This window comes from Ursus arctos, unplaced genomic scaffold, assembly GCF_023065955.2.
Source record: "Ursus arctos isolate Adak ecotype North America unplaced genomic scaffold, UrsArc2.0 scaffold_11, whole genome shotgun sequence".
NCBI classification, from domain to species: domain Eukaryota; kingdom Metazoa; phylum Chordata; class Mammalia; order Carnivora; family Ursidae; genus Ursus; species Ursus arctos.
In genome coordinates this window covers 4,605,556-4,630,184 of record NW_026622775.1, presented here as the reverse complement: position 1 = coordinate 4,630,184, position 24,629 = coordinate 4,605,556, and the positions used below count along the sequence as shown (strand labels likewise).

The following is a 24,629-nucleotide window of genomic DNA, read 5'->3' as shown; positions in this document are numbered from 1 at the left end:
AATGCTGCATTATTGCCATGTTACAATAGCACTAACAAAGCTGAGATTTCTATTTCTCTGACAACCGTTTAATCACTGGCTAGCATGTGGCTTGGGTAGCAGAATATTGTGCCAGCTCTTAATTGTGTTTCAGTAGTGAAAATTCTGGGTTGTGTTAAGGGGTTCTGATAAATAGTGCTGTCTATATTTTATCTCCAAGCTTTGGTTAAATCAGAGCTCTGTATTTCCTTTAAGAGTTAGATATTATCGTATGGTTTCTCTCATCTATGGAACATAAGAACTAGGAAGATCGGTAGGAGAAGAAAAGGATAAAGAAAGGGGGTGTAATCAGAAGGCGGAATGAAGCATGAGAGACTATGGACTCCGAGAAACAAACTGAGGGCTTCAGAGGGGAGAGGGGTGGGGGAATGGGGTAGGCTGGTGATGGGTAGTAAGGAGGGCATGTATTGCATGGTGCATTGGGTGTTATACACAACTAATGAATCATAGAACTTTACATCAAAAACCAGGGATGTACTGTATGATGACTAACATAATATAATAAAAAATATTAAAAATAAAAAAATAAAAATTAAAAAATTAAAAAAGGAGTTAGATATTAAATTGTTTTATTTTCCTGTGTCTGTCTCAGGCATAGATCTAGTTGGATGTTTCCAGGACCCATGAAAACACAATGACAAAAATAACAGATTAAACCTGGATTTAATAGTTAACGGTCATGGTAGAAGAACAGAAAATTTTAAGATGCTTGTTCTCTCCATTCTTCTTCTTTTCTCTCTTGTCTTCTCCTTGCTCTGTCCCTACATTCTTCCATGATTCCTTCTCCTCCTTCTCTCTCTAATTTTTACTTCTCTCTTTCCCTGTATTTGGGCACTAACTTTACAAGCAATGACATTGTAAGATCTGTCAGTTGGTTGCCTTCACTCTTGATTTCCTTCCATGCAGGGTCAGCAGCACCAATAGCAAGGGGATCCCAATTGGCTTTGTAATCTTGTTCTCAATAGGAACAAAAGTAAAAACCTAAAATGCTATCTCACTAGAGATGGTGAGTGAGAAGAGAGATGAAGGAAAATGTAAATGTGTATATATATATGTATATATATATGAAATGAGAGAAAATAAATATATATATGAAACTTGAGAGGAGAACAGATTAAAGTGGCTCTGAAGTAACGAATCTTCTCAACTCATTTTTATGCTGTTCATTGAGGCCCTGGTGTTAAGACAAACCAATGTTCAAAGCTCTGCCTTTCCCCTATTTTCCTTAGATATTTTTGTTGTCATTTATTTAAAAAAGCACTAGCACATCATAAACTGAAAAGATTAATATTGCTTCAGAAAATGTCATATTTTATTGTTTTTACTTCAATGGTGGAGCTATTTTACATGCTGTTTACCTGTGTAAATACATTTTCCCTGATTATGACAGGCATCATCTGCCCTTTTCAAAGGATCTCTGCCTCATGTTTGCATGTTATTCCTGAAATGGCTCATAGAAATTCTAACTTGGATTTTCTAATTCAATTAATTGTCTTATAAATTTTTTTTAAACTCTACATTTAGTTGCCCCTTCATTAAAAGTAGTGTAAGGGCTTAATTGCACTGTGGCTCCTACTTTCTCTATCGTCTCTCTCCCCTACCTTGTGTACTCAAACAAATGTGTGTGAATAATTTCCAATTTAGCAATCTTATTTCCCATTGATTAAATCAGATTAGTTGTATAAAAATAGCTCTGAGAATTATTATATAGTCCAAAAAAGAAAAAGTTACTTCTCCTGCTCATTGCCCTGAAAACTTATATAACCTCATTTTTGTATAGTCTGATTTTCTCCAGAGATTTTTTTTTCCCAAAAGTGTTTTGTGCTTGGATCATATTTCAGCTGCTTTCCCCTACCTCCCCTAACCCAGTCTCCTTCCTCTATTCTGGTTAACTAGAAATGTGACTATAGTAGAAAAACCAATTGCTAATTTTTTTTGCCACAAAACCATAGGTTGTCATGGCTTTTCTCCTAAACATTTTAGGAGGTTAGAACTTTTAATCAGTCCTTGTCAAAGTGGCAAGATGTTTTTTTAAAGGATTACATTTACTTAGAGAAATTCAGTAGGTATGACCATTTTCTCTTTTTCCTTCCTTACAGGAAGAAAACTCATTCTTAGTACACCTGTCACCTCTCTACCTTATACACTTCTGCTTTTACAGTCCTAAAGTCTCTGACAGCTGGATATTGTCTCATGAAACGACAATATATTCACATGAGAAAATTTAGGGTTACTTCTTGGAAGAAAGTGGAAAGGTATTCAGTATAGCTCCATACAGGTTATAGAGAAAGAAGAAGTCACCTTGTGTATCCCCAATTAGTTGCAGAGATGTTGTTATACTATTACTAACAACAACAATAATAATGATAGCTAGCATTTTTGAGACTGTAAGATGAGGGCAACAATAATAACAAACAGTTATTGTTCATCTACTTTATTCTAGAGACAGCACTAAGTACTTTGCATACCACCCATTAACAACAGCAGAATCTTCCATTATTGGGCCCCTCAGGATTCCAATTTGCAAAGCCAGGCTTTAACTCAATTCTGTACCTTTGTACCAATAGTTATCAAAAATCTTGGTCTCAAAACTCCTTTACACACCTAAGAACTAGGATTGAAAGAATTTTTTCTTAAAGATTTTATTTATTTATTTGACAGAGAGGCAGCTAGCGAGAGAAGGAACACAAGCAGGGGGAGTGGGAGAGGAAGAAGCAGGCTCCCAGCAGAGGAGCCTGATGTGGGACTCGATCCCAGGACTCTGGGATCACGCCCTGGGCCGAAGGCAGACACTTAACGACTGAGCCACCCAGGCGCCCCAAGGATTGAAAGAATTTAATTCAGTTTCATTTATGTAGGTTTATATTTGTTGATGTTTTCCTATTAGAAATTAAAATTAAGGAATTTAAGAAACCCATTATTTGTTAATAAAATAACATTTTTTAATGAAATATTACTGAATTTTCCAAAACAAAACAAAAAATTACCAAGAACAGTGCATTGTTATACTTTTTTTTTTTTTTTGGCAAATCTCTTTAATGTCTGGCTTAGCAGAAGGTAGTTGGATTGTCATATCTGCTTATGCGTTCAATCTGCTGCAATTTGTTGTTTTAGTTGAAGTGTATGAAGAAAAACAGCCTCACACAGATATGTCATTGGACAAGGGAAGAGTATTTTAATAGACTTTTCATAAAATTGTGGATATTCTTCTTCAGTACTACCCCAAACTCTACAAATGGTAGTTTCTTAAAGGTTAAATGAAATGTGGAATCTGAAACCATATCAGTAAACTTTTCCTACTGTGTACACTAATACAGGTAAATGAAAAGGCACTTTGAGGACCTCTGGCATTAGCTTAGGAAGTTAAGAAACAACCCGACCAACTCAAGACTATGAGTAGACATATTTATGCATGATTTACTTCAACAATTTGTCTTTTAAGCCTGAGACAGAAAAGAGACCAATGATTATTTCCTCCCCATTCTGCAAAATACAGAGAGGATTAAGATAGTGTCTCCATAGTGGTTGAGAGTTCTGGAATTAAGTAAACATAAAATTGTGATCTTAAAGTTAAGTATGCTATTTTCCCCTTGAATAAACTGAAATAAGAAATGAATACATCAATATGATAGATGTTTTCTTAGAGTGAAATAAGGTAAAACTAATCATACTCAAAGTCTTTAAAATTAGCCAATATTAGCAGTGCTAAAATCATTGTGACTATCAAATGCATTGTTAATTGTGTATCTTGAAATAAAAAATTTCTCCCTGAACATTCTATTTAAGGGAACTTACTATACTTTCCTCAGGAGAATTTAATGTATATTCTATTTTTTTAAGGGAAGAAAAATCACTTTTGTCTGACCACTGAGATCACAAAGCCTTATTTATTTATTTGTGAATTTTGAAACTGCATGCTTCATCTTTTTTATAAACTAAACACTAACATGAATAAGAAGTACATTTTTTTTTCAACATTTACTCTTTCTTCTTCTCTTTTACTAGTACGCTTTAACGGTGTTCTATTTGCTTTGCTAAATAGTGAGATCAGTTTATTTCTACTTGAAGATATTCAAGAGTCTTTTCTACCTATAAATTTTCAACCTATTAACTCACATTAGATTTTCATGACAGTAAGTCATTACTAATGATACACATTGACTTTATTATAACTTTTTTCTTGAGGGTGGACAGAGAATATTTATTTATGTATTTGTATATGAAATTTTATTGAGAGAAGTATCTTGTAAATAAATGTATTCCATGTGATTTTTTTGTTTAAAATAATAAGTTAAACTTTTTTAAGTAGAATGGTCATCATTGATTTCTCCGAATATTGTTGATTTTCATTTTAGACCATTAAGAGATCATCTAAAAATTATTTGTTCAGAGTTTCCTTTCCATTATGTGTAAGGGTATGGGAACAGGTAGACTAGAGTCACAAAAAATTCACAAACAATAAGCCTAAAGCATTACTTAGCCTCCACCTTTTTTTTTTTAAACCAGTACAATGAGCATCAGAGCTAGAGATAAATATATTTGAGTTCTATACATTTTGTGGTAGTGATAGCCTTTTTTTCTTGTTAACTGTTATTATTTTTATTATCTTATTGTAGCCTTTTGTTCCCCACCCAGTACCCAAGGTTTTATACACCTATTTTTAAAACTCATATGTTTCAAAATATTTGATGACATTTAAGCACTTTCCATAAAACATCCTCTTTGTATCTTCCTGCTCAACTCTAAGTATCAAAAAACAAATGTTGAAATATCACTACATTAGAAAAAAATCAAATGTATTATATAACATAGCAACTGCTCCAGAAATAATCCAAATTGGGGGGAGGGGGGAAGCAGTAAGTACATTTTTGCTTTAAAACTTCTTTATGGATTTCAGGAAGTTAGACCCTTACATTTGAGCTCACATCGTTAAAAAGAAAATAAAACTTTATGGATATTGAAGAAAATATGAACCCTGGTCTCAGGTGTTTTCTGACATCAAACACATGGTATCTTTTCCAACACCAGTTCTCTAATTCTCTGATCCTCTGACACCAACTGGGTGTCCTACAATTCAATCCTATTGTGACAACAACTATTAAGGGTTAGCATCAGACTCCACAGGTTTTAAGGGCTCAGTCCCACGAAGTTGCCCTCACTCTCACCCTCTATATAAAGGATGGTCTAGAAGCCCAGTCACAAGTACTGTGTCCCCTGGTTATCTACACTTCTGACTTGGCCACAAATTTGAGGGTACCAACAACCAACCCACCCTTAACCCCACTCAAGTTTGATAATTGGCTACAATAACTCACAAAACTCAGGAAAATGCCATGCTATTACAGTTTGTTATAGAAGATGAAAATGAAGAGTTAGGTAGGGTGAGATCAAAAGAGTCTCAAGCACAGGAGCCTCCGTCCCCGTGGAGTTGAGATGTACCATCCTGCCAGCACATTGACGTGTTCACCAACTTGAGGCTCTCCAATCCCTACCATGTAAAGATCTTTATAGAAGTTCCATTACGTAAGCATGATTGATTAAATTATTGGCCACTGGTGATTGAACTCAATCGCCAACCCCTCTGCCCTCTCTGGAGATGGTGAGGGGAGGAAGACGGAAACTTCCAACTTTAGCACAGCCCCCATCCTGAAGCTATCTAAGAACCCACCAAGTCACCTCATTAGCATAAATTCAGGTATGTTTGAAAGGGGTTTGTTATAAATAACAAAAGATACTCCAATTACTCTTTATCACTCAGGAAATTCCAGGGGAGCTCTGTGCAAGGAACCAGGAACAAGACTAAATATATATTTTACTATATCACAACCTGGTTTCCTGCAGGTAGTGGGGAAGAGGTTGTGGAGGTACAGCAAGGAGAGATATTTTTCCTTTCACGCTGGACATTCCTGAATCTCTTCCCTAGCCACACCTGTATATCAGTTATCTATTGCTGCCTACCATATTACCCCCAAAACTAACAACAAACAACTACCTCACAGATTTGGAAGAAAAGGAATTGGAGCACAACTCAGATGGGTGCCTCTGGCTCAGTGTCTCCCACGAGGATGCAGTCAAAACTGGCAGCCGGGACTGTGGTTTCATCTGAAGACTCTACTACACCCGGGTGGACCGTCTACTCCCAAGCTCACACGCATGGTTGTTGGCAGACTTTGGTCCTCACCATGTGGGCCTCCCCATAGGGCTGCTCAGAGCGTGGCAGCTTGCCGTGGCAGCTTGCTTTCCCCAAAGCAAGTGATCCAAGTGAGAAAGAACAAGAAGGGTCCCCCAAGACGGAAGCCACAGTCTTTTTATAACTTAGTCTCTGAAGTGATATCCCATTACATCAGCCAATATATTCTGTTCATTAGAAATGAGTCAGTAAGTCCAATCTACACTTTAGCAGAGGGGACTACGCAAGGGCATGAATACCCAGGAGGTGGGATCATTGAGGCCTATCTTAAAGGCCACCTACCACATCCACCCTAACATAAAGACACCTGTCTGGTTTTTACTGTTACTTTCTCAAGTTTCTCTAAACATTTGCTTAGAGTATTTTCACTGACCAAAACAAATTCCGATTAATTTTATACTCAGTAGCTGGGTCTCAGCAGGAAAGCTGCATACAATCAAAGGAGTAAAATCCCAGTGAAAGTAAATCAGTTTAACTTTACTTATTTACTGCCAAATGAATAACAATCTCGTATGTCCATCTTTTTTTAAAGGGAGAACCAGGTTTCATTGGTCCTCAAGGAGAACCGGGCTTACCAGGGTTACCAGGAACAAAGGTAAGTGGGGTTTTCTCCTTCCTTTATTTCTGAAGTATCTTGTTATATATTTTAGTCCATTGCGTTGAAAGAAGTGTAGAGTGATTTTATTGTTTAGGTGACCAGATATTTTTGCCTAATAGAGAACTAAATCACCTATCATCTATTAACACTTCTAATGGGAATACCACATTAAATGGAGTAATAGGAATTTAATTCCAGAAAGCCTCAGGTAAGACAACAGGATAATGAAATATATTAGTTGCTCCTGTTGTCCCCCAAATTGTTCCTAAATTGATATGATGCTGTTTGCCTCCTGACCATATGAAAAAGTGGGGGGATTCTGATGAGAGATAGAACACATTAACTTCTGCTCCTTATCACCAATTTTAGGATATACTTGTAAATCAAACATTATTACTATTCCCCCCGCACACTCCCTAGATTTCAAAGGCAAGTACTGATGTCATATAGATTCCTAAGTGTCTAATCTCAAAAGGATCTTTCCTGAATAATGTCTGCAGAAGGAACCTGTAATGAAACCATGTCATGATCTTCCACTTGGCAACCCTCGAGAGGGCCCTAAAAGCAAAATCTATATGCCACCATATAAAAAATTATGTTGTGGCGGATGTAGTTGGACCCATAGTTCTCTTTTTATCTACTCAGTAAGACATAAAAAGGTACAGCTCTGAGGATGGAACTTTACTCATGACAGACTCACGAATCGAAGGGGCAAAATTAGATCAAACTACATTCTTTTATTCTTAAACCGTAGAACTCTTTGCCTCAATGTGTATTGCATTCACCAGAAATAAGCCAGGATGATTTCTAAGAGCTAGGGAAATATGTTCATGGCCTGTTTTGACAGACGGGTCCTCATTTCCGCTGATCGAGAGAAAATAACTCTAATCCTAGTAAATGGAAACTATGTGTGGCCTAAGGGGGACTGAAATTCAGTAGAATTTATGCAAAATGGCTGTTTTCTCAAGCAATTTCTTTTTCACATAATGAGCTGTCAGGCTTATTAACAAAATATGAGGAATGCCTCTTTTAGCCTGAACAGATTCACACAAGAAATGTGCTTTCTGGAATAAAGAGAGAGGAAGCAAGAGAATAATGAGGATTCCGTGTTCATATGAGAACTGTTGTATTTCTTCAGGTTTGCAGCCTCAGAGCCAGGTAAAGAAAGAAGCCAGCCTCAGAGATCAGCACAAAGAAATAGAAAACTTGGTCAATGTCAGAGAGAACCAGGGGTGAACTAGATCTTCAAATGTTTGTGGCATTTTGTTTGCTAAAAATGGGGAAGTAGAAGAAACACAGGTAGTAGGGAATAGAGTTCATTCCTAAATATCATTTCTTTAGTCCACTGATTTTCAGCTACCCTGCAGTTTCAGGGCGCCTGGCTGGCTCAGTCAGTAGAACATGAGACTCTTGACCTCAGGCTTGTGAATTTGAGCCCCACGTTCGGTATAGAGATTACTTAAAAATAAAATCTTTAAACTACTCTGGAGTTGGAGCACCTGGGTGGCTCAGTCGGTTAAGTGTCTGCCTCCGGCTCAGGTCATGATCCCAAGGTCCTGGGATGAGGCCCACATGAGCCCCACATCGGGCTCCCTGCTCAGTGGGGAGTCTGTTTCTTCCTCTCCTCCCCGCTCGTGCTTTCTCGCTATCTCTGTTGCTATTTCTGTCTCTCTCTCTCAAATAAACAAATAAAATCTTTTTAAAAAATAAAAATAAAAAATAAACTACTCTGGAGTTTCAAAAAAAAAAAAAATCCAGATGTAAACCTGCCGAATCAACATTGATTTTTGTTCATGAAGATCCCAGCCTGATTTTAATAGATACTGCTCTGAATTCCCAAAAAAAGTAAAGAATGTACTGTACTTGTTTCGTATAGTCACAGAAGGGATGCGGACAGGAAATTTATTAACAATATTTTAACAATTATATTAACAATGTTAGCAATTTTCGGCTGAACTGCCTAACATGAATTTGGTATCATAATGGGAAAGTCATGTTTATTTAAAATTCTCTCTCAGCTGAACAGTGGCCTTTTTCCAGTTGTGTAGGCAAGTCTGGATTTGTACCACTAAGTTCAGATTAAAAAAAAAAAAACTAATCCTGCATATTTTATCCCCAACACAGTGAAGAGATTGTAAGGAAGGAAGATGGGTAATGTTGTCTAAAAACCTGTTTTTATGTACTGCTGCATCCTCAGCATCTGTATCAGGTGTCGGAGAGAAACTTGTATCAGTCTAAAGAAATGGGGTTTTATTATGAATAATTCAGAATACTTTGAATAAAATGTTTATTCATTAATTCAGCACTTTTTTTTTTGCCAGATGTTTTTCTAATATTTGAGGATGAAGAGTAAATGCAACAAAAAGTCTCTACTCTCCTGAAGCTTCCATTCCAGTATGTGTGAGACAGAGGTGGAAGGAGAGATAGTAGTAAACACATAAATAGTATAATTCCATAGGATGGCAAGCAGCTAATCAGGGGCATTGTGACAAATGTGATTCTGGGTAAAGATATGTAGGCCTCACTCCTGTAGTACGCTATAGATCAAAGATTTTCTCAGGCTTTTGCTTTTCTTTAAAATAAGCTTATAATTACTCTTTTAGAATTCTTCTGTAAAATATTAAAAGAAAGACCCAATAAGGTACATTTTTTAAAAATTAAAATTCCATATATCAACAGAGGCCTTTCCATCTCTAATCCCTGGAAAATCCCTTCTGGAAGATCCCCTCCATCTCTTCCATCCAGACAGGTCTTTGCCTTTCTTCCACTTTCACATTCTTTTCAGTTCATGCTGAACAACCTGCTGAGTCTTCTTTAATGGTTGCCCTAATCTATCCCACCTCCCCCGCAAAACCCCCCAGGCTTCCCAGAATGGGCATGATACAGATAACGACCTTGGGATTCAGAACCCAAAATCACCCAGGACGGATCTCCTTTCCATGATGAATCAGTTCCTTCGGTGAGGACGGTGACTTTCTCACCCATCAACAAGCCATCACCAGTTATGTCTGAATTCCAAACCCGTTTGATTATTGCAATTCTACCCATCACGCAGGAAGCCGACACTCTCCATTCTGTGTTCAGGAATGGAAGATGACACAGTCTTCCCAGAGAGTCATGTGGCAAGCTTTTCCAATGTTTGTACTTTGTGACCCAGTAATTCCCCAACTAGGAATTTATCCTAAGAAAATGACCAGGGGCGCCTGGGTGGCTCACTGGGTTAAGTGTCTGCCTTCGGCTCAGGTCATGATCCCAGGGTCCTGGGATCAAACCCCGCATCAAGGCTCTCTGCTCAGAGGGGACTCTGCTTCTCCCTCTCCCACTGCCTGCCGCTCTGCCTACTTGTGATCTCTCTCTCTCTCTCTCTCTCTCTCTCTCTCTCTCTGTGTCAAATAAATAAATAAAATCTTAAAAAAAAAAGAAAATGACCAGACATGTGCAAAAGATATACATATAGAAATATTTATGCAAAAGTTGAAGATTGAGCATAATCAGTTTAACATCACAGCTCTCCCACTTTAAAAGCTTTGTGATTTTGGCCAAATTACTTAACCTCTCTGAGCTTCAGGCAGTCTCCTCATCCGTAGACTCTGGGAACCAACGCCTTTCTCCTTTGTCCCAAGGATTAAGTAAGATAATGCATGTGAAGTGTTTTAGGCAGCTGCTGGACTCATCAACAGCGCAGTCATAAATAACAATAATTCTAAAACACACCCTACCCATTCTTTAGGACATGACTCAGATCTCACCTCCAGGGAGCCAATCTGGACCATTCAAAACCCTATGGGATTTCCTCTTTCACATCTTAGCCTTACATTACTCCTTAATTCTTAAGTATTTTGTTCATGTGGCTCTTGTCTTTCCTTGAGAGCGGTGATCGTGTTCATACTTCATAGAGCTATGAATATAGTTCAAAGCTATAATACCTATGTATCTTGCACCATTCTGAGCACTTTGCCCCCCATAAATTGAGATCAGTACTATACTTTTCTTCACATTACAGAGAAAACTGAGGCTTTCAGAGCTTAACTAATTTGTCCCAAAACACAGAACTGGTAAATAACAGAGCCAGGATTAACGCTCAGGATGTCGTCGGATTACAAAACCTGGCATTTAGACACTTTACCATGCTTCTCCCTGGCAGATCTTAAAAAGTGGCTACAAAATGAAAACTGTTCATGTCTGTCTTGAGATATAATGATGGCTCTTATCAATTCCCTTTAAAGGTTTTCCATTTACCAACATAGGTATCAGATAGGCATTACCAAACCATTTCCTTGTGTATAAAATAGGAATGGTAATACAAACATCGAACAATTGCTTCGATTATTAAATGAGATAATCCATGTTGAGATTAATACAATGCAGGATAAATGGTGAATAAATGGCAACTCTGTGCTTTCCTTGATTTTATTGAATTCGCTTGTTAATCTACAGGGACCAGCCTGGGGGGAAGGAGGAATTGCCATTTACTTGTTTTGTATTTTGTGACAGGGTGAACGTGGGGAGGCAGGTCCTCCTGGAAGAGGTGAGCGAGGGGAGCCTGGAGCCCCTGGACCAAAGGTCAGTTATTCTTGCATTGGAAGATAGCTTTCTTTGGTTTGGAAATGTGTCCTACTTACTTTGGAACATGAAACTAAAATACAGTTCCTCAACAGGTATTAAAACAGCAAAAATCACAATTTATTGAAATGCACACTGTTTGGTTCTTTTCAAAAGGAATCTTACAATTTAACCTTTCCAGTTTGTTCTGTCCAGTAAACAAATTTAATAACACTTCCAAATGTAAGGGGGGGGAAGGTCAGTCATATTAACATGTTATCACTCAGTGTGTATTAAAACTTAGAAAAATGTTGATACACGCTGTGTTAGTTTCTGTGCTGACTTGAAGGTGTGGAACACCCTGAAAATATCAGAGCTAAGGATTTATTTCACTGTTCAGTCTTTATTCCTCCAAACTTCCTGCAAACTAATATGGTAACACTTTATTCTAATAACCTAATAACCATCCTAGAGACACAGGAAATGGTTTAGTCTTTGATGAAAAAGAAGTTTATGCCAACACTGTTGAGACTAATGAGGATTAGTCACAGAACTCTTCCTATCCACTGACGGGTGGGCAGTCTTCAGAATTATAATGGAATGAAGGTGGTGGTGAGACCAGAGAATGAGCTAGTGATATGGTGATAACTACTTATGCTTTGTGTTATGATAGCCAAAGTTACTTAAAGCCATATACTGAGACAGTTATAATAAAGTGTTTCCATTCTTCTTCGTTATTCTGAGTCACTGCTAATTTCTTTTTTCTGTTCTTATCTCCTCTGTCATTTCTCTTTTCCATCTTCATATTCTCCTACAATAGGGGAAACAAGGTGAATCAGGAACTAGAGGCCCAAAGGGGTCAAAGGTCAGTAACCAAGTAACGATTTTAATGTCACATGAGGCCTTCAAGAGCTGTGTCTTTTGCCTCTTCCACAGAGAATCATGTTTTAAACTCTCACACACTGGGATCGAATTATTTGCATCCCTGTGATACTATCTCAAAACAATTGGTTTGTTTCATCTTGTTTTTGTGTGTTATTGTGCTTCAGACTGTTCTTTGAGAGAAGTTGTGTTTCTTATTTCATAAGAATAGCTTCTTTGGGGGAAAAAAAGACTTCAATTTACAATATGTGGAGTATAATCTTATTTATTTCCTGGTTGTCTTTATGATAAGTGTTCAAATTATACTTTGCTTTTAAGTTTGTTGACTCTCTCCATGGCATTAAAATTTCACCACCGATTGAAATTCTTTCCTTTATCATGCTCTTTGCCATAATCTATATACTATTAGCAGAATCATGTTATTTAAGATGTTATCAGCTAATAACATGAAAACATGGATAACAAATGAGGAAAACAGAGAGCAGAAATTATTAATCTCTATTCATAGCAAATTTAACTATTATCGTCAATGTTATTAATGTAATGTGGATAGAAAAAAATTAAAATCCTTTTTCCTGCTTACTTTCACTGGTCCACATCCATTTTATGAAATATGTAGAAAGGCATATTAAAATGCTTTAAATTCCACCTCGGAAAAGGTCACTACAAATTTAAGGCTGTCTTAAAGAACTTTCAAATCTACACAGGTTCAAATCTCTTCTCCAAAGTTTCTCTTTAGCCTTATGAGAATTTGGAGTGTTCTTGGAGTGATGCCCATGTGGTTTGATGCTTGGACTACTCCTGGTTTCTCTCCAGGTTGGGTAATAACACCATGAATGGAATTTTAGAGATTTTTCATATTACATTTGAAAAACAAAGCTGGCTTTGCCCTACCCCTGACCTTCAGCCCTGCCAACCTGCTCTAGCTAGCTGCTGTCCACTTCAGCACCTTCTGAGTGTTATAAGGCCTTATAGTCTTTTCCTTAGATCTTCATCATCATCAAAGAGAGGCCTCACCGGTTACCTTTCCCTTCTAACCCTCCCTAGACTGAGCTCTCCATTCCTTCTCTGTCCAGATTATGTACACACTTTTTTTTTTCTCGGAAAACAGACAACCCAATTGGTTAGCTCTTTTTCCCTTTGCCCCAAATCTCTTCATATAAAAACAAGAAGATGGCTCAATCTGAGAGGTAAAAGCTTACCTTGGGCATCATAGAAACCACGTGCTTTGCTTTTGAAAATCTCTAGTAAGAGAGTTTCCATATATATTGTTGTTCCAAGATCCTCTGTCATCTACAAGGGGAATTTACGGTGCATCTTAAAGAAGCATTTACTATGTCAGTAGTTACTGTTCTTCTAGTTGTTATTTCCACTTCAGAAATTCACGTCAAAGGTGCTGCTGCATGGAATTAAATACATCCTTAGATTTGAGATATTTCTGGACCGTTGGCCCCACTACTAATTCAGTTTTTTCTCTTTTCACTGGGGAAAGGGTGATCGTGGAGAGAAAGGGGACTCTGGAGCCCTGGGACCAAGGGTGAGTACATTTCTCATCTAAGCTTTTGGCCCTTACCAGCCCCAATCTGACTCATGTGTCCATGTGGCTTTTTACAAACCACCTGGACTAATATTACTCAATAATAGCACTGAAGGTGGAATACTGATTATTTCTGCTGCTCCCCCTTTTTTTTCTTATTTTTTATTTTAGTCATCAGGAGCAATGAGTGTGTAATCCTAACACATGAAATAAGCTCCACAAGAAGAAAGTCTAAAGAACTCTTTCTATCTACTTTCCCTCTACTAACTGAGCAATAGCAAGCCCATAACCATCCAGCTAATAGAAGTTTCCATTTTTCAATTAAGCCAATTATAAAGAAAGCAATAGCCCATATTTTCAAAGACTTTTTTTAAAGACAGAATTAGGACATAACTAATGGAAATTCAGTGGCAGAGCTAATGAGTAGGGTAGACATCTTATATCGATTCCCTATTTGGTTTAATTTTAATGGAATTCTGTTCCTATTGAGAAAGCCAAGCATTTCCTACAGAACAGTATTCTATCTTCTTAAAGAATAAGGAAACAATCGGTGAGATGTAGAAGAGTAGAGATTATTAAAGATTGCTTTGATAAATATTGTTAAAGCCAACAAAATGTCTCAAGTAAAATCAGATTAGCCTACATTTTTTAATTTTCAGAAAACAGTTTCAGAGATTGAATCATCTCTTTTTTTTTTGAAAATCAGATTTTGTATCTTTAATCTATAATCCATAGGAAGCTAAAAGTGTTTGTCTCCTTTGCAATAAGGACAAAATTTGAACACGATTACTCTGGAGTGCAGTTGAGCCATACAACGGAATGGATGGTCAGAGAGAGCTGCACGTGGCTATTTTGTTTTTGCCACAGTCGGTTGTACAGCCTAGCTTAACTTCCATGATTTTCCCTCTGTTGGCTTTCTTCACAGGGTCCACCTGGTCAAAAGGGAGATCAGGGAGCCACTGAGATCATAGACTACAATGGCAACCTCCACGAAGCCTTGCAGGCAAGTGACTGCCCCCTCCCCTGACACAGTGACACTAATGAACACCCATGTAATATGCATAAATATCAGCTTCCACACCCCCCGCCCCAGGATCCCTGAGGGCTTCACCGCTGAAAGTACATCTTCCTCCTGAGCCCATCCCCTTCTCCATACCCCAGTGTATCCTCTTTATTCTTAGCATTTTTCAATCTTTCCTTTTCTTTCCCTTCGGCCTTCAGATATGCTTTAGTGTTATTTGGTTTAAACCTTGTGCTCATTTTGCCAGTCTTTGTCTTCTTGCTCCAAAAGCAAGCCTAGCAAAGCAATTAAGAGCCCATGGCTCTACAGTCAGAGCTGCCTGGGTGCAAATATCTTGCTTACTAAGTGCATGACTGAGGGCAAGTTATTTAACTTCTCTGTGCTTTAGCGTCCTCATCTGTAAAATGAGGATAGTAGTAGTACCTATCGCAAGAGTTGTTATAAGAAAGAAATCGCTAAATACATATTATACACTTGGAGAAGTACCTGGCACATACTAAGTCCTCTAAAGGTATTTCTTATTACTGTTACCATTCATAATATAATGTATTACCATAGAGAAATGCCTAGCGAGTAAAAATCCGTAGACCATGTGGCTTGTCTCCATCACCTTTGCTTCCTATTCATCCTTTTCATGCTTGGATTCCTCCATTCTAGCCTATATCAACATTGTGTTGAAACTTCTCTTATAAAAGCCATCAGTGACCTCTAGGTCAAGCCCGTTGTACTCCTCACCCTTGATTTTCTGTGACGTTTCTACTCAACCACCTTCCTTTTGAAATTTTTTCTGTCTGGTTTTTCTAATCCTCTGCTCTCATTTCTTCTAGATTTCTTCTTTGATAGATCCATGCTATGTTAGTATTTCCGGTTTCTCTGTCATCCCTAATTTTTGGTATCCTCAAGTCTCTGCTCTTTTCTTGGTTCAGTAGTTCCGTGTTCCTCTGTGTCGTGGCTTCCAAATCTTGCACCTCTAGGTCTGAGCTGCGAGTACCTCCAGCTGTCTAAGAGTATTTCCACTAGGGATGCACCGTTGCCTTATCAATTCCTACCAACACACACAATTATATCGGTCACTTTTCCCACCAATCAAATGATTCCCTTTTTTAACTAATCATTGTCTGTTAGTGATACTATAATTCTTTGACTTTCTTGGGATAGAAACTTTAGAGTCATTTTCAACCATTCTCAGTCCTTCGTCCTTTACATCTCACCACATGCTACTATTTCCTTTCTCAAAGTGTCTCCTAAGGTTGTCTCATGCTCTGCATTCCCAACTTGGTCCACATCCTACTTGTTTCAGGGCTAACCCTGCAACAGGCCCTTGACCAATTCTTCTAGCCCGGGTGCCTTCCTGCCCTTTCTAACCCATCCTGCATATCACTCTAAGACTAATTTTCCTAAACTATCACTTTTTCAATGGCTCTGATCTGTTCAGAAACCTCAATGACCCCTTACCTCCTTTATCAAGTCTGACCTTCTTCATCTAACTGTCAAAGCTCTATAATCCTGCCTTTCCTGTATAGAATTTTCTATTTCTCTGCAACACAGATTTTACCCAAAAGTGGTCATATTTACCATATCCATAAAAATCACCCTCTTTTTGCCTGGTTTATCCCATTCTTCCCTTTCTCTCCTCCATCTAAATCCCATCCAACAATATACTGCTGCCTCCCAGATGATTCCTCCTTTTAATCCTTTCAAACATTAGCAGTCAGGGCCCAGTAGCTTAACCTTTAATTGTTTTCAAATCACATAATTTATTTTAGTCCTGCCTCTTACCAGATTGTAAGTTTCTTGGTGACAGAAATATGTCTCGTGCTTATTTTATATGCCCCAATACACCTGGCACAGGTCTGGGCATGTAAATATTGAACAAAAATTGAACAATTACTGATTGATGAGTGAGTACACTTAGCATATATGTACAATCCATTTCTTTCCTTGAAAGCCAAATTAGTATTAAATATTTGCCATTTTGTACTTGATTGAATTATTTCCCCCATCTTTATGATTTCACTCCCAGTATCTAATATGGTAGATCTACATTTCTATGGGTCCTTTGCTACAACTACCATTTTTAACTAGTAAAGCATCTATTAAATAGTTTCTGCAGAATCTGCCTTCAGCTCAGCCTATTTTTCTTTTTTTTTTTTTAAAGATTTTGTTTATTGGGGTGCCTGGGTGGCTCAGTCGTTAAGCGTCTGCCTTTGGCTCAGGGCGTGATCCTGGCGTTCTGGGATCGAGCCCCACATCAGGCTCCTCCACTGGAAGCCTGCTTCTTCCTCTCCCATTCCCCCTGCTTGTGTTCCCTCTCTCGCTGGCTGTCTCTATGTCTGTCAAATAAATAAATAAAATCTTTTTTTAAAAAAGATTTTATGTATTCATTTGAGAGAGAGAAAGAGAGCACGAGGGCGGGGGCGGGGGAGCAGAGGGAGAAGGACAAGCAGAGTCCATGCAGAGCGCAGAGCCTGACGCAGGGCTCCATCTCACCACCCTGACATCATGACCTGAGCCAAAATCAAGAGTCAGATGCTCAACCACCTGAGCCACCCAGGAGCCCCTCAGCCTATTTTTCTTTTCATTTCATTCTTTTTCTTCTGGTAAAATTCAAAGAGAAGCATGCTTACTGCTTGGAGGTATGTTGCTTGGTTAGTATGTTCGGTCAACAGCTTGAAATAATGCTCCTGATGCAAGTAGTTTAGACATAAGCAGTAGCCTCTAGGCTATTGTCAAGTTCTAGAACCAGATTTCTAAATTGTTCCTTTTTTCCCACAAATTGATAACTGCACGTGGAAGGAAAGAGGGAAAGAGAATAAGGAGTTTTGATATACCTACCATATTTTCAAAGCTTTTACTTATAAAATATAAGGACATATTTTTTAACTTCATTTATTAGCAATGTTATAAATTTCCCTTCAACTTTTTTCAGTGACACTATAACTCCTACTACCACTTTTTAAAGGCATACATTCTCTTGGCTTCCAAGAAATGCTCTGATATTATAGGCTATGGCCATTTCTGGAAAAATTGTGTCTTTTAAAGTATCCTTTGCATGAACAGAGCCAAGCATGAAGCAAGCTACTCTCAGCCTAAAACCCAAAATCTGTTTTGACCTCTCCTCTGCTATCAACTAGCTGAGTCACTTCCGGGAAATCACTTAGTGTATCTATACTTCATTGATCTTATTTGTAAAGTAAAGATGTTTTGGAATAGATTTTTTCTAAGAGTCCATATAATATAGTATTATGCTTAGGGTCACTTTTTAGGAGCTTCTGAACACTCTTGGCTGATATGCATAAAAGCACTGTACTTTTTAAGAAATTGGCATCTAGGTCTTGATATGAAATGGTATATGTGCTGTTTCTTCTTCTACCTCAAGTTCTGTACGACAGTAAACCAGTCAATATCCATCAGAGCAACTAGTTCGTGTTTGTATCTCAGCCTAAAGATTTATTGTTTTAATAGGGATGTTAGGGCAACTATGTGTTATGCTTGTAAATAGCTTATAGTTATTTTTTAAAACTATTTTTCCCTAATATAGTACTCTACTGGAACAAGGGCCCCTAATAAAATTAATTAAGCCATTAGCCTGAGAAGAGGTAGTAGACATCTTTTCTTCTATTCTTAACCAGCAATGGATAGTCACCATTTTGCCGATTTCATTTTTTTAAAAATTTTATTTTTTATTTCAGAGAGGGAGAGAGTGAGCACAAGCAGGGGAGGAGCAGAGGGAGAGGGAGAGAGACTCAAGCAGACTCCCCACTGAGAGTGGAGCCCTGACATGGGGTTCAATCTCACAACCCTGAGATCAGGACCTGAGCCAAAATCAAGAGTCAGTCACTCAACAACCTGAGCCCACCCGGGTGCCCCACAGATTTCATTTTATTATCACCTCCTCTAAAAATAAATCTGCCAAAAAAAATCTAAAATAATTAGGTTAATAGTTGTATATTACAATTATAAAAATATCACATTTAGAAATACAAAATTTTACCATTGCCTCTATTGAAAATTGTTATTTACATAAATATCTGCCATAAGCCATTTATTTTGATTTTTAAGTTTCCAAAATTAGCAGTAAAACCTCTCTATTTCCTAACTCGAGTTTTTAAAAATGTTCAATACCATCTAACTTAAACCTGTTTTCTAGTGTAAATATGGATGATTTTCAGCTCACATCTTTATGATAAACTAAAGTAAATAACCTTTTATTCTAAAGAGACTCACAAAAGCATCTCATGGAATAAAACAGCTGTGAGACTTCAATCTGTTTATAGTTGCTTCAGTTCATGCCTCCCAGTTCACATCGTGCCTCATAGAGAACAACATCTCTTTCTCCATCACTACCAAAAATTCTGGTTTTCCAATCATTTGTGGAGTTCAAGAGAGAACGCTGCCAAGTTCACCCAGGTTTAACTTAGAGGAACCAGTTAGAAGAAATCCAGAGGGAGCCAACATCTTGAGGATGTGTCTGTATGTCTGCACATGGGTACTTCAGGATGGTGGTAAAAACTATGTTGTTGAGAAGTTAAGCTTAGTTTGTCATTTGTTCTTTTATTATTAGCTAGATGAAACTCACCTTATGTAACTGTTAGGTCTCACAAAATATAGTTATTTAACAAGATGACATAAACTCCATCTGTTACATAGTTCAGTTACCATTAATAATATGCCTTTATTAGGCAACTCATTATAAAACATGTTGTTATCCTTACATTTTAAAAAGACAAACTATTTTGTGTCCAGGTGGAAAATGAATTCAAATATGGTACATTTGGAAAACCTCAGAGAGTTCAAATTGTAAAGTCCCTTCCCTTTCTAAGGTTTTATGATTCTGCTTTGTAGTTAAAAATATAATATATAATTGGAAGGCAGTGATAAAGAAATTATTTCTACTCTATAATAGTCTAATGGCCTTTTTTAAAATGACTCACCAACTTATAGGAGCAAAGAAGTAGCTTTCTCATAACCGTAAATCTGACTCCTGCTCCAGGTGAATCCCTTACGAATAAAGTAAGTGGTGCCTTATGTTACACAAATATGATAGTATAAAAACCTGGGCCTTGATTTTTTTTTTTAATTTGCCCCCAGTTTGTGACCACTTTTCCTTTTGTCTTAGAAGCACTGGTGCTGTTTTTTTTTTCCCTACTGTGTTTTCCATGAGACTGTAGCGACCATGACTGATTTTATCATGGAATACAAACTTCAACCATTTGTACACATGCATAAATATATTGTTTTCTAAGGAATGATGATGCCACATCACTAGAGACCCAAGTGTTTGAAGCAAGATCAGTAATACTAAGATTATTTTTTACAACAACAATAATAAACAAGAGCAGCAACCTGAATCAGAAATTGGAATGGAGGAGTGGAAAACAAAAAGGAGGTCTTAAGCCGATATTCACAAGTTTACATGCCACTGGATAATGTTTTTCTGTGACCAGGCTTGCTGATGAAAAATGTGATCTCTCTATGACCACATCAGGTGGTTATGGGCCCTACAGAACTTTTAGCACGAGTGGCACCTGGGTGGCTCAGTTGGTTGAACGACCAACTCTTTTTTTTTTTTAATTTTATTTATTTATTTGACAGAGAGAGAGCATGAGAGAGAAAAGCAGAGGGAACAGCAGAGGGAAGCAGGCTCTCCACTGAGCAAAGAGCCCAATGCGGGGTTCGATCCAAGGACCCTGGGAGTCTTTGGCTCAGGTCAAAGACAGATGCTTAACCAGCTGAGCCACCCAGGCACCTGGAATGACCAACTCTTGATTTCAGCTCAGGTCATGATCTCAGGGTGGTGAGATCGAGACCCACCTGGGGCTCCAAGCTGGGTGTGGAGCCTGCTTGAAACTCTTTCTCTCCCTCTGCCCTTCCTTACTACCCACCCCTCTGGTTGCACGTGCTCTCCCTCTCTCTCTCACACACACACAAAAAGAACTTTTAGCGTGAGACTTAGACTAGAAAACATTAATGCAGAAATAATTCATGGATTAAGGATGAAATGTTGTGGAGATTCATACTTTGACAGAATAAATTTTGTTACCGTACTCTAGTACTTTACAGTAAGAAACTGGATGAATTCCACGTCAACTCCTATCTGTAGCCATAGCACCCAAAAAAGCTAATTATAATGCAACAAATAAGCCAAAGTCTAAAAAAGAAAAAAAATATTACTTACACATACAATTGAATATTTCCGTTTTCTCTATTTGAAGCGCTCTAGAATGGACCTCTTGTGAATAACAGTTTCTCAGTTCACAGTCATGCCAGCAAAGCTCTATGTTACACCATTCTACTACATAAATTTTTTAATCAGGTGAATTAAAATTTTGACATTTTCTTTTTTCTTTACACATGGATTTTTTTTAAGGAAAAATCTAAAAATAGTTTAAGAAACAATCTATCAGGTGATGAATGGCATTCTGACCCCTGCTCCCCCCAAAATCTTTATAACTATACTATATTCATTTAAAAATAGGGTAATATGTTTTCAGTGTCTTGTCAGTTCCTTATAAGACATCAGGCTTGCCAGAACATATTCAAAAAATTGATTATTTCAGAAGTGTATTATTGTACTTAAGCATACAAAATAGGTAACGCTGTCTTTGTCAATACATTTTCCCAACAGAGGATTACCACCTTAACTGTCACGGTAACTCCTATTGCATGATCTCTGTGGTCTGTGACTTCATGTTTGGTGTTGATGCATGCAGTCATAATGGTACTAATGTAGCACTTGTCTTTGTCTGATATTTAGTTTTATGCTTCCTTATATTAATAACCTTTTACAACGTTTGCCCCAATTAAATCATTTGTTTGCTTAGTGAAAAAGACCAAAAAAAAGTTATTGTTAAGTTTCTCAAAGTCTTTGGCCTTGTAATGGTATAGCTTTTTGGCTTAGTATTTGGGAAATCAAATCCTTTGTGTCATGGGGGAGGCCAGGTGTCTAGAAACATGGGTAATATTAGTAAGCTAACTCTTCCCAAGGAGATGAATGTGGGACACAGCAGCAGTTTTGCCTTATCTTATAGAATCAACTCAAAAGCATCTTCAGTATTACTTTACCTAAATGTATTGATATTTTTGCATATAAGTAGGTCATTTTTATAATTCCATGGCTGGTGAAATTCGTCCTCATTGCAAATTAATATTGGGGGTTGTTTGATTATGACAGAAATAAGGGAAGTAGTGTACTTTTTATTTAAAGCATAAATTGTAATACATATACTTACTACTTTTTAAAACTTTGTCTTTTCTTGATTTAGGGCCCCCCTGGACCACCTGGACCTCAAGGACTACAAGGGCCAAAGGTTATTCTTTATCTTAATTGTTTCCTTTACCACGTATGGTACAGAGAATCCCACCTTAAATAGATGTACCTTCGAAAAATCATTCTTACAAACTGCTGGAAAGCTGAGATCAGCAGTATTGCTTAAGAGAGCTAAGAATAGACATGGAAGTCTGGGCTGAAGGAAGCGGGATTGGGAAAAAAAAAGGAAAATTAGTAAAGAAGGGAGAGAAATGAGAATAGCATTAAATTTAGAGGGGGGACCCTGAGAAAAACAGAGTATTAAACAAGAGAAAAACAAGTTTTACAGAAATCATAAAGGTAAAAGAACCACTAAATGTACTGTATGAAAAAAGGAAAATATTTCTATAGAGGAGGATTGAAGAAAAATTTAACACTAAAAAAGATTTTTCCCTTCAATTCATTTGTAATAAAAAGAACAAGAGAAGCTTGAGCATGATGTATTCACAGATGACAATTTGAGGAATCATTTTTGAGTTATTTTTATAACAAATCCTATTATATTGATTCAGACATTCTGCCATGTAAATCTTACCTAATGAAGCATACCACCTATGGATAGCAGAAACTTAGAATTACTTGATTATATCTCAAATTTATTAGTGGTGTTAACTTTATCCCTCAAAACTTAAACTTAGTTGTTTAACCACATTTGACAGTTAACACATGGCCAATGTCTGTAGCTTTTCAGAACTGAGCTATGTTTGTTGAAATATGACTTTCATCGTTGGAGTTCTGTAGGAGATTCAAGTGGTTTTGAAATCCATCTTTTGTTGGTGCCTTTTAAGGCAGTGTATTTGTTAAGTCTGTCTACACACACACCCGCCCACCAGCTTTTGTACCCTCCTTTTTCAAGATACTTAAAAACAGAAAGCTAGCACATAGAAAGTAATTTTTCTGTTATAAAAAAAGGAGTATAGGAGTAAAATATTGCTGAGGTCCTTACCCATATATTTAGAACATGGAGCCTAATTTCAAACAGATCTCATGTAAAACATTAATGTAAGGTTCGGGATTTGTTAACTTTCTATTTCTCTATCCCATTCTGGTCCCTAAGAAATGTAACACAAAAATGCTCCAGCTTTTTGTTCCTGGTAAGCAAGTCAGCCTGGATCCCTACTCTCTAATATCTTGGTGAGCTGGATTAGACAACCAAGAAGGAAACCGGCAGTTCCTTCTTCATCTGTGTAGAGTCGACTAGGATCTAAGTTCCGTGTTCTTCTCCTCCCTTGACTAAGTCTTCAGAACCAAAATTGGCCCCAGTGCTAAACATACCTCAAAAGCTTCTAGGATTTTACCCTTCTTTAAAGTCCAAAGGATCTACAGATTCCAAAGGGTACCCATCCCTTGTCCTAAGAGACAAAAAGAACCACCTAGCCATGAAGGGTCTATGGAGTGTTAAAACCTATACCCCCTCCTTGTTTTATACTTCAATTGCTCTTCATTTTAATTCAGTTATTCAGTAAGTAATTTTTGAGCCTCTACTCTGTGATAAGGACTAAAATCTAACAGAGATACCTGGATATAGTAAGGGGTTTCAATAAGGAGCTTACAGTTTAGAACAGGAGATAGGCAAGTAAAGGCACAATTATTAATAAATAGAGTAAGTACTTTGATGAAGAGCACATGCTCTGCATGTGCATATGGGAAAGCTGCTCTCAGTCTTGGGAATCAAGGATGACTTTGAGCCGAAACTGAGATAGGAGGAAGCTGGCCAAATGAATGTCATGACAAGTGGGCTGTAGGAAGGGATTGGTCAGACTCCCTTACCTCTCATCCCTGCCAGCCTGCCCACTATGCTATCATTCCTCCGCACCCCCACAACACACAATGATCTCATAATTGAGCTCTTGGACTGACTGATATAGTCTTTAATGCTTTCCATGATCTCTCCTTGAGAAAGTTGGGATAATTGAGGTGAAATGTGCCGACGACCAAGAATCAGCAAATGCAGCCTGAGTCAAATATAGAACCCATTTGCACTGGGGACTCACAACCTCAGACTGAATGGGAACCTATTCAATTTGTGTTTCTCTTTCCTTTATCAAACCAGGATCAGTTGACTTCTTACACATCAAGTAACTCTTTACAAACTACATTTGATGAGTGAAAGATAAATTCATAAGTCATGAGTTATGTTTTCTTTTAAACACTCACAGGTCACATTTTGAAGGTAAAAGCTTAGCAAAACAATCATTATAGGACCCAGAGTGCCGACAATATTCAGACTGAATGAAATTAGGTCTTGGCCAGGTGCATCCAACCTCAGCAGACTTGTTTGTGGCAAAATAAACTTCGCTGTTACCACAAAGAGCGGGAAATCAGGAGTAAGGACAGGCTTTTTTTTTTTTTTTTTTTTTTGCATTTGTCTGTCAGGCTTTCTTTAAACATTGGAAAGCTCAAATTTCATGCTGCGGCTGATAGCTCTTAAAGTTTTTACCAGGGAAAGGATCTCTAACAATTTCAATATAATGGGATCTACAAAAGTGATGCATTGATCTAAAATGGTAT

The 24,629-nt window shown here is 37.6% G+C and overlaps 1 protein-coding gene across 1 annotated transcript in view; it reads left to right on the top strand.

Annotated features, from left to right (window-relative positions):
- Nucleotides 1-24,629, top strand: part of COL25A1 (collagen type XXV alpha 1 chain) — a 426,836-nt gene that overhangs the window by 379,595 nt on the left and 22,612 nt on the right. Inside the window, 5 exon segments of the mRNA XM_057310227.1 lie at nt 6,762-6,824; nt 11,322-11,390; nt 13,744-13,788; nt 14,714-14,791; nt 22,075-22,119. Coding sequence (XP_057166210.1) covers nt 6,762-6,824; nt 11,322-11,390; nt 13,744-13,788; nt 14,714-14,791; nt 22,075-22,119 — 300 coding nt within the window.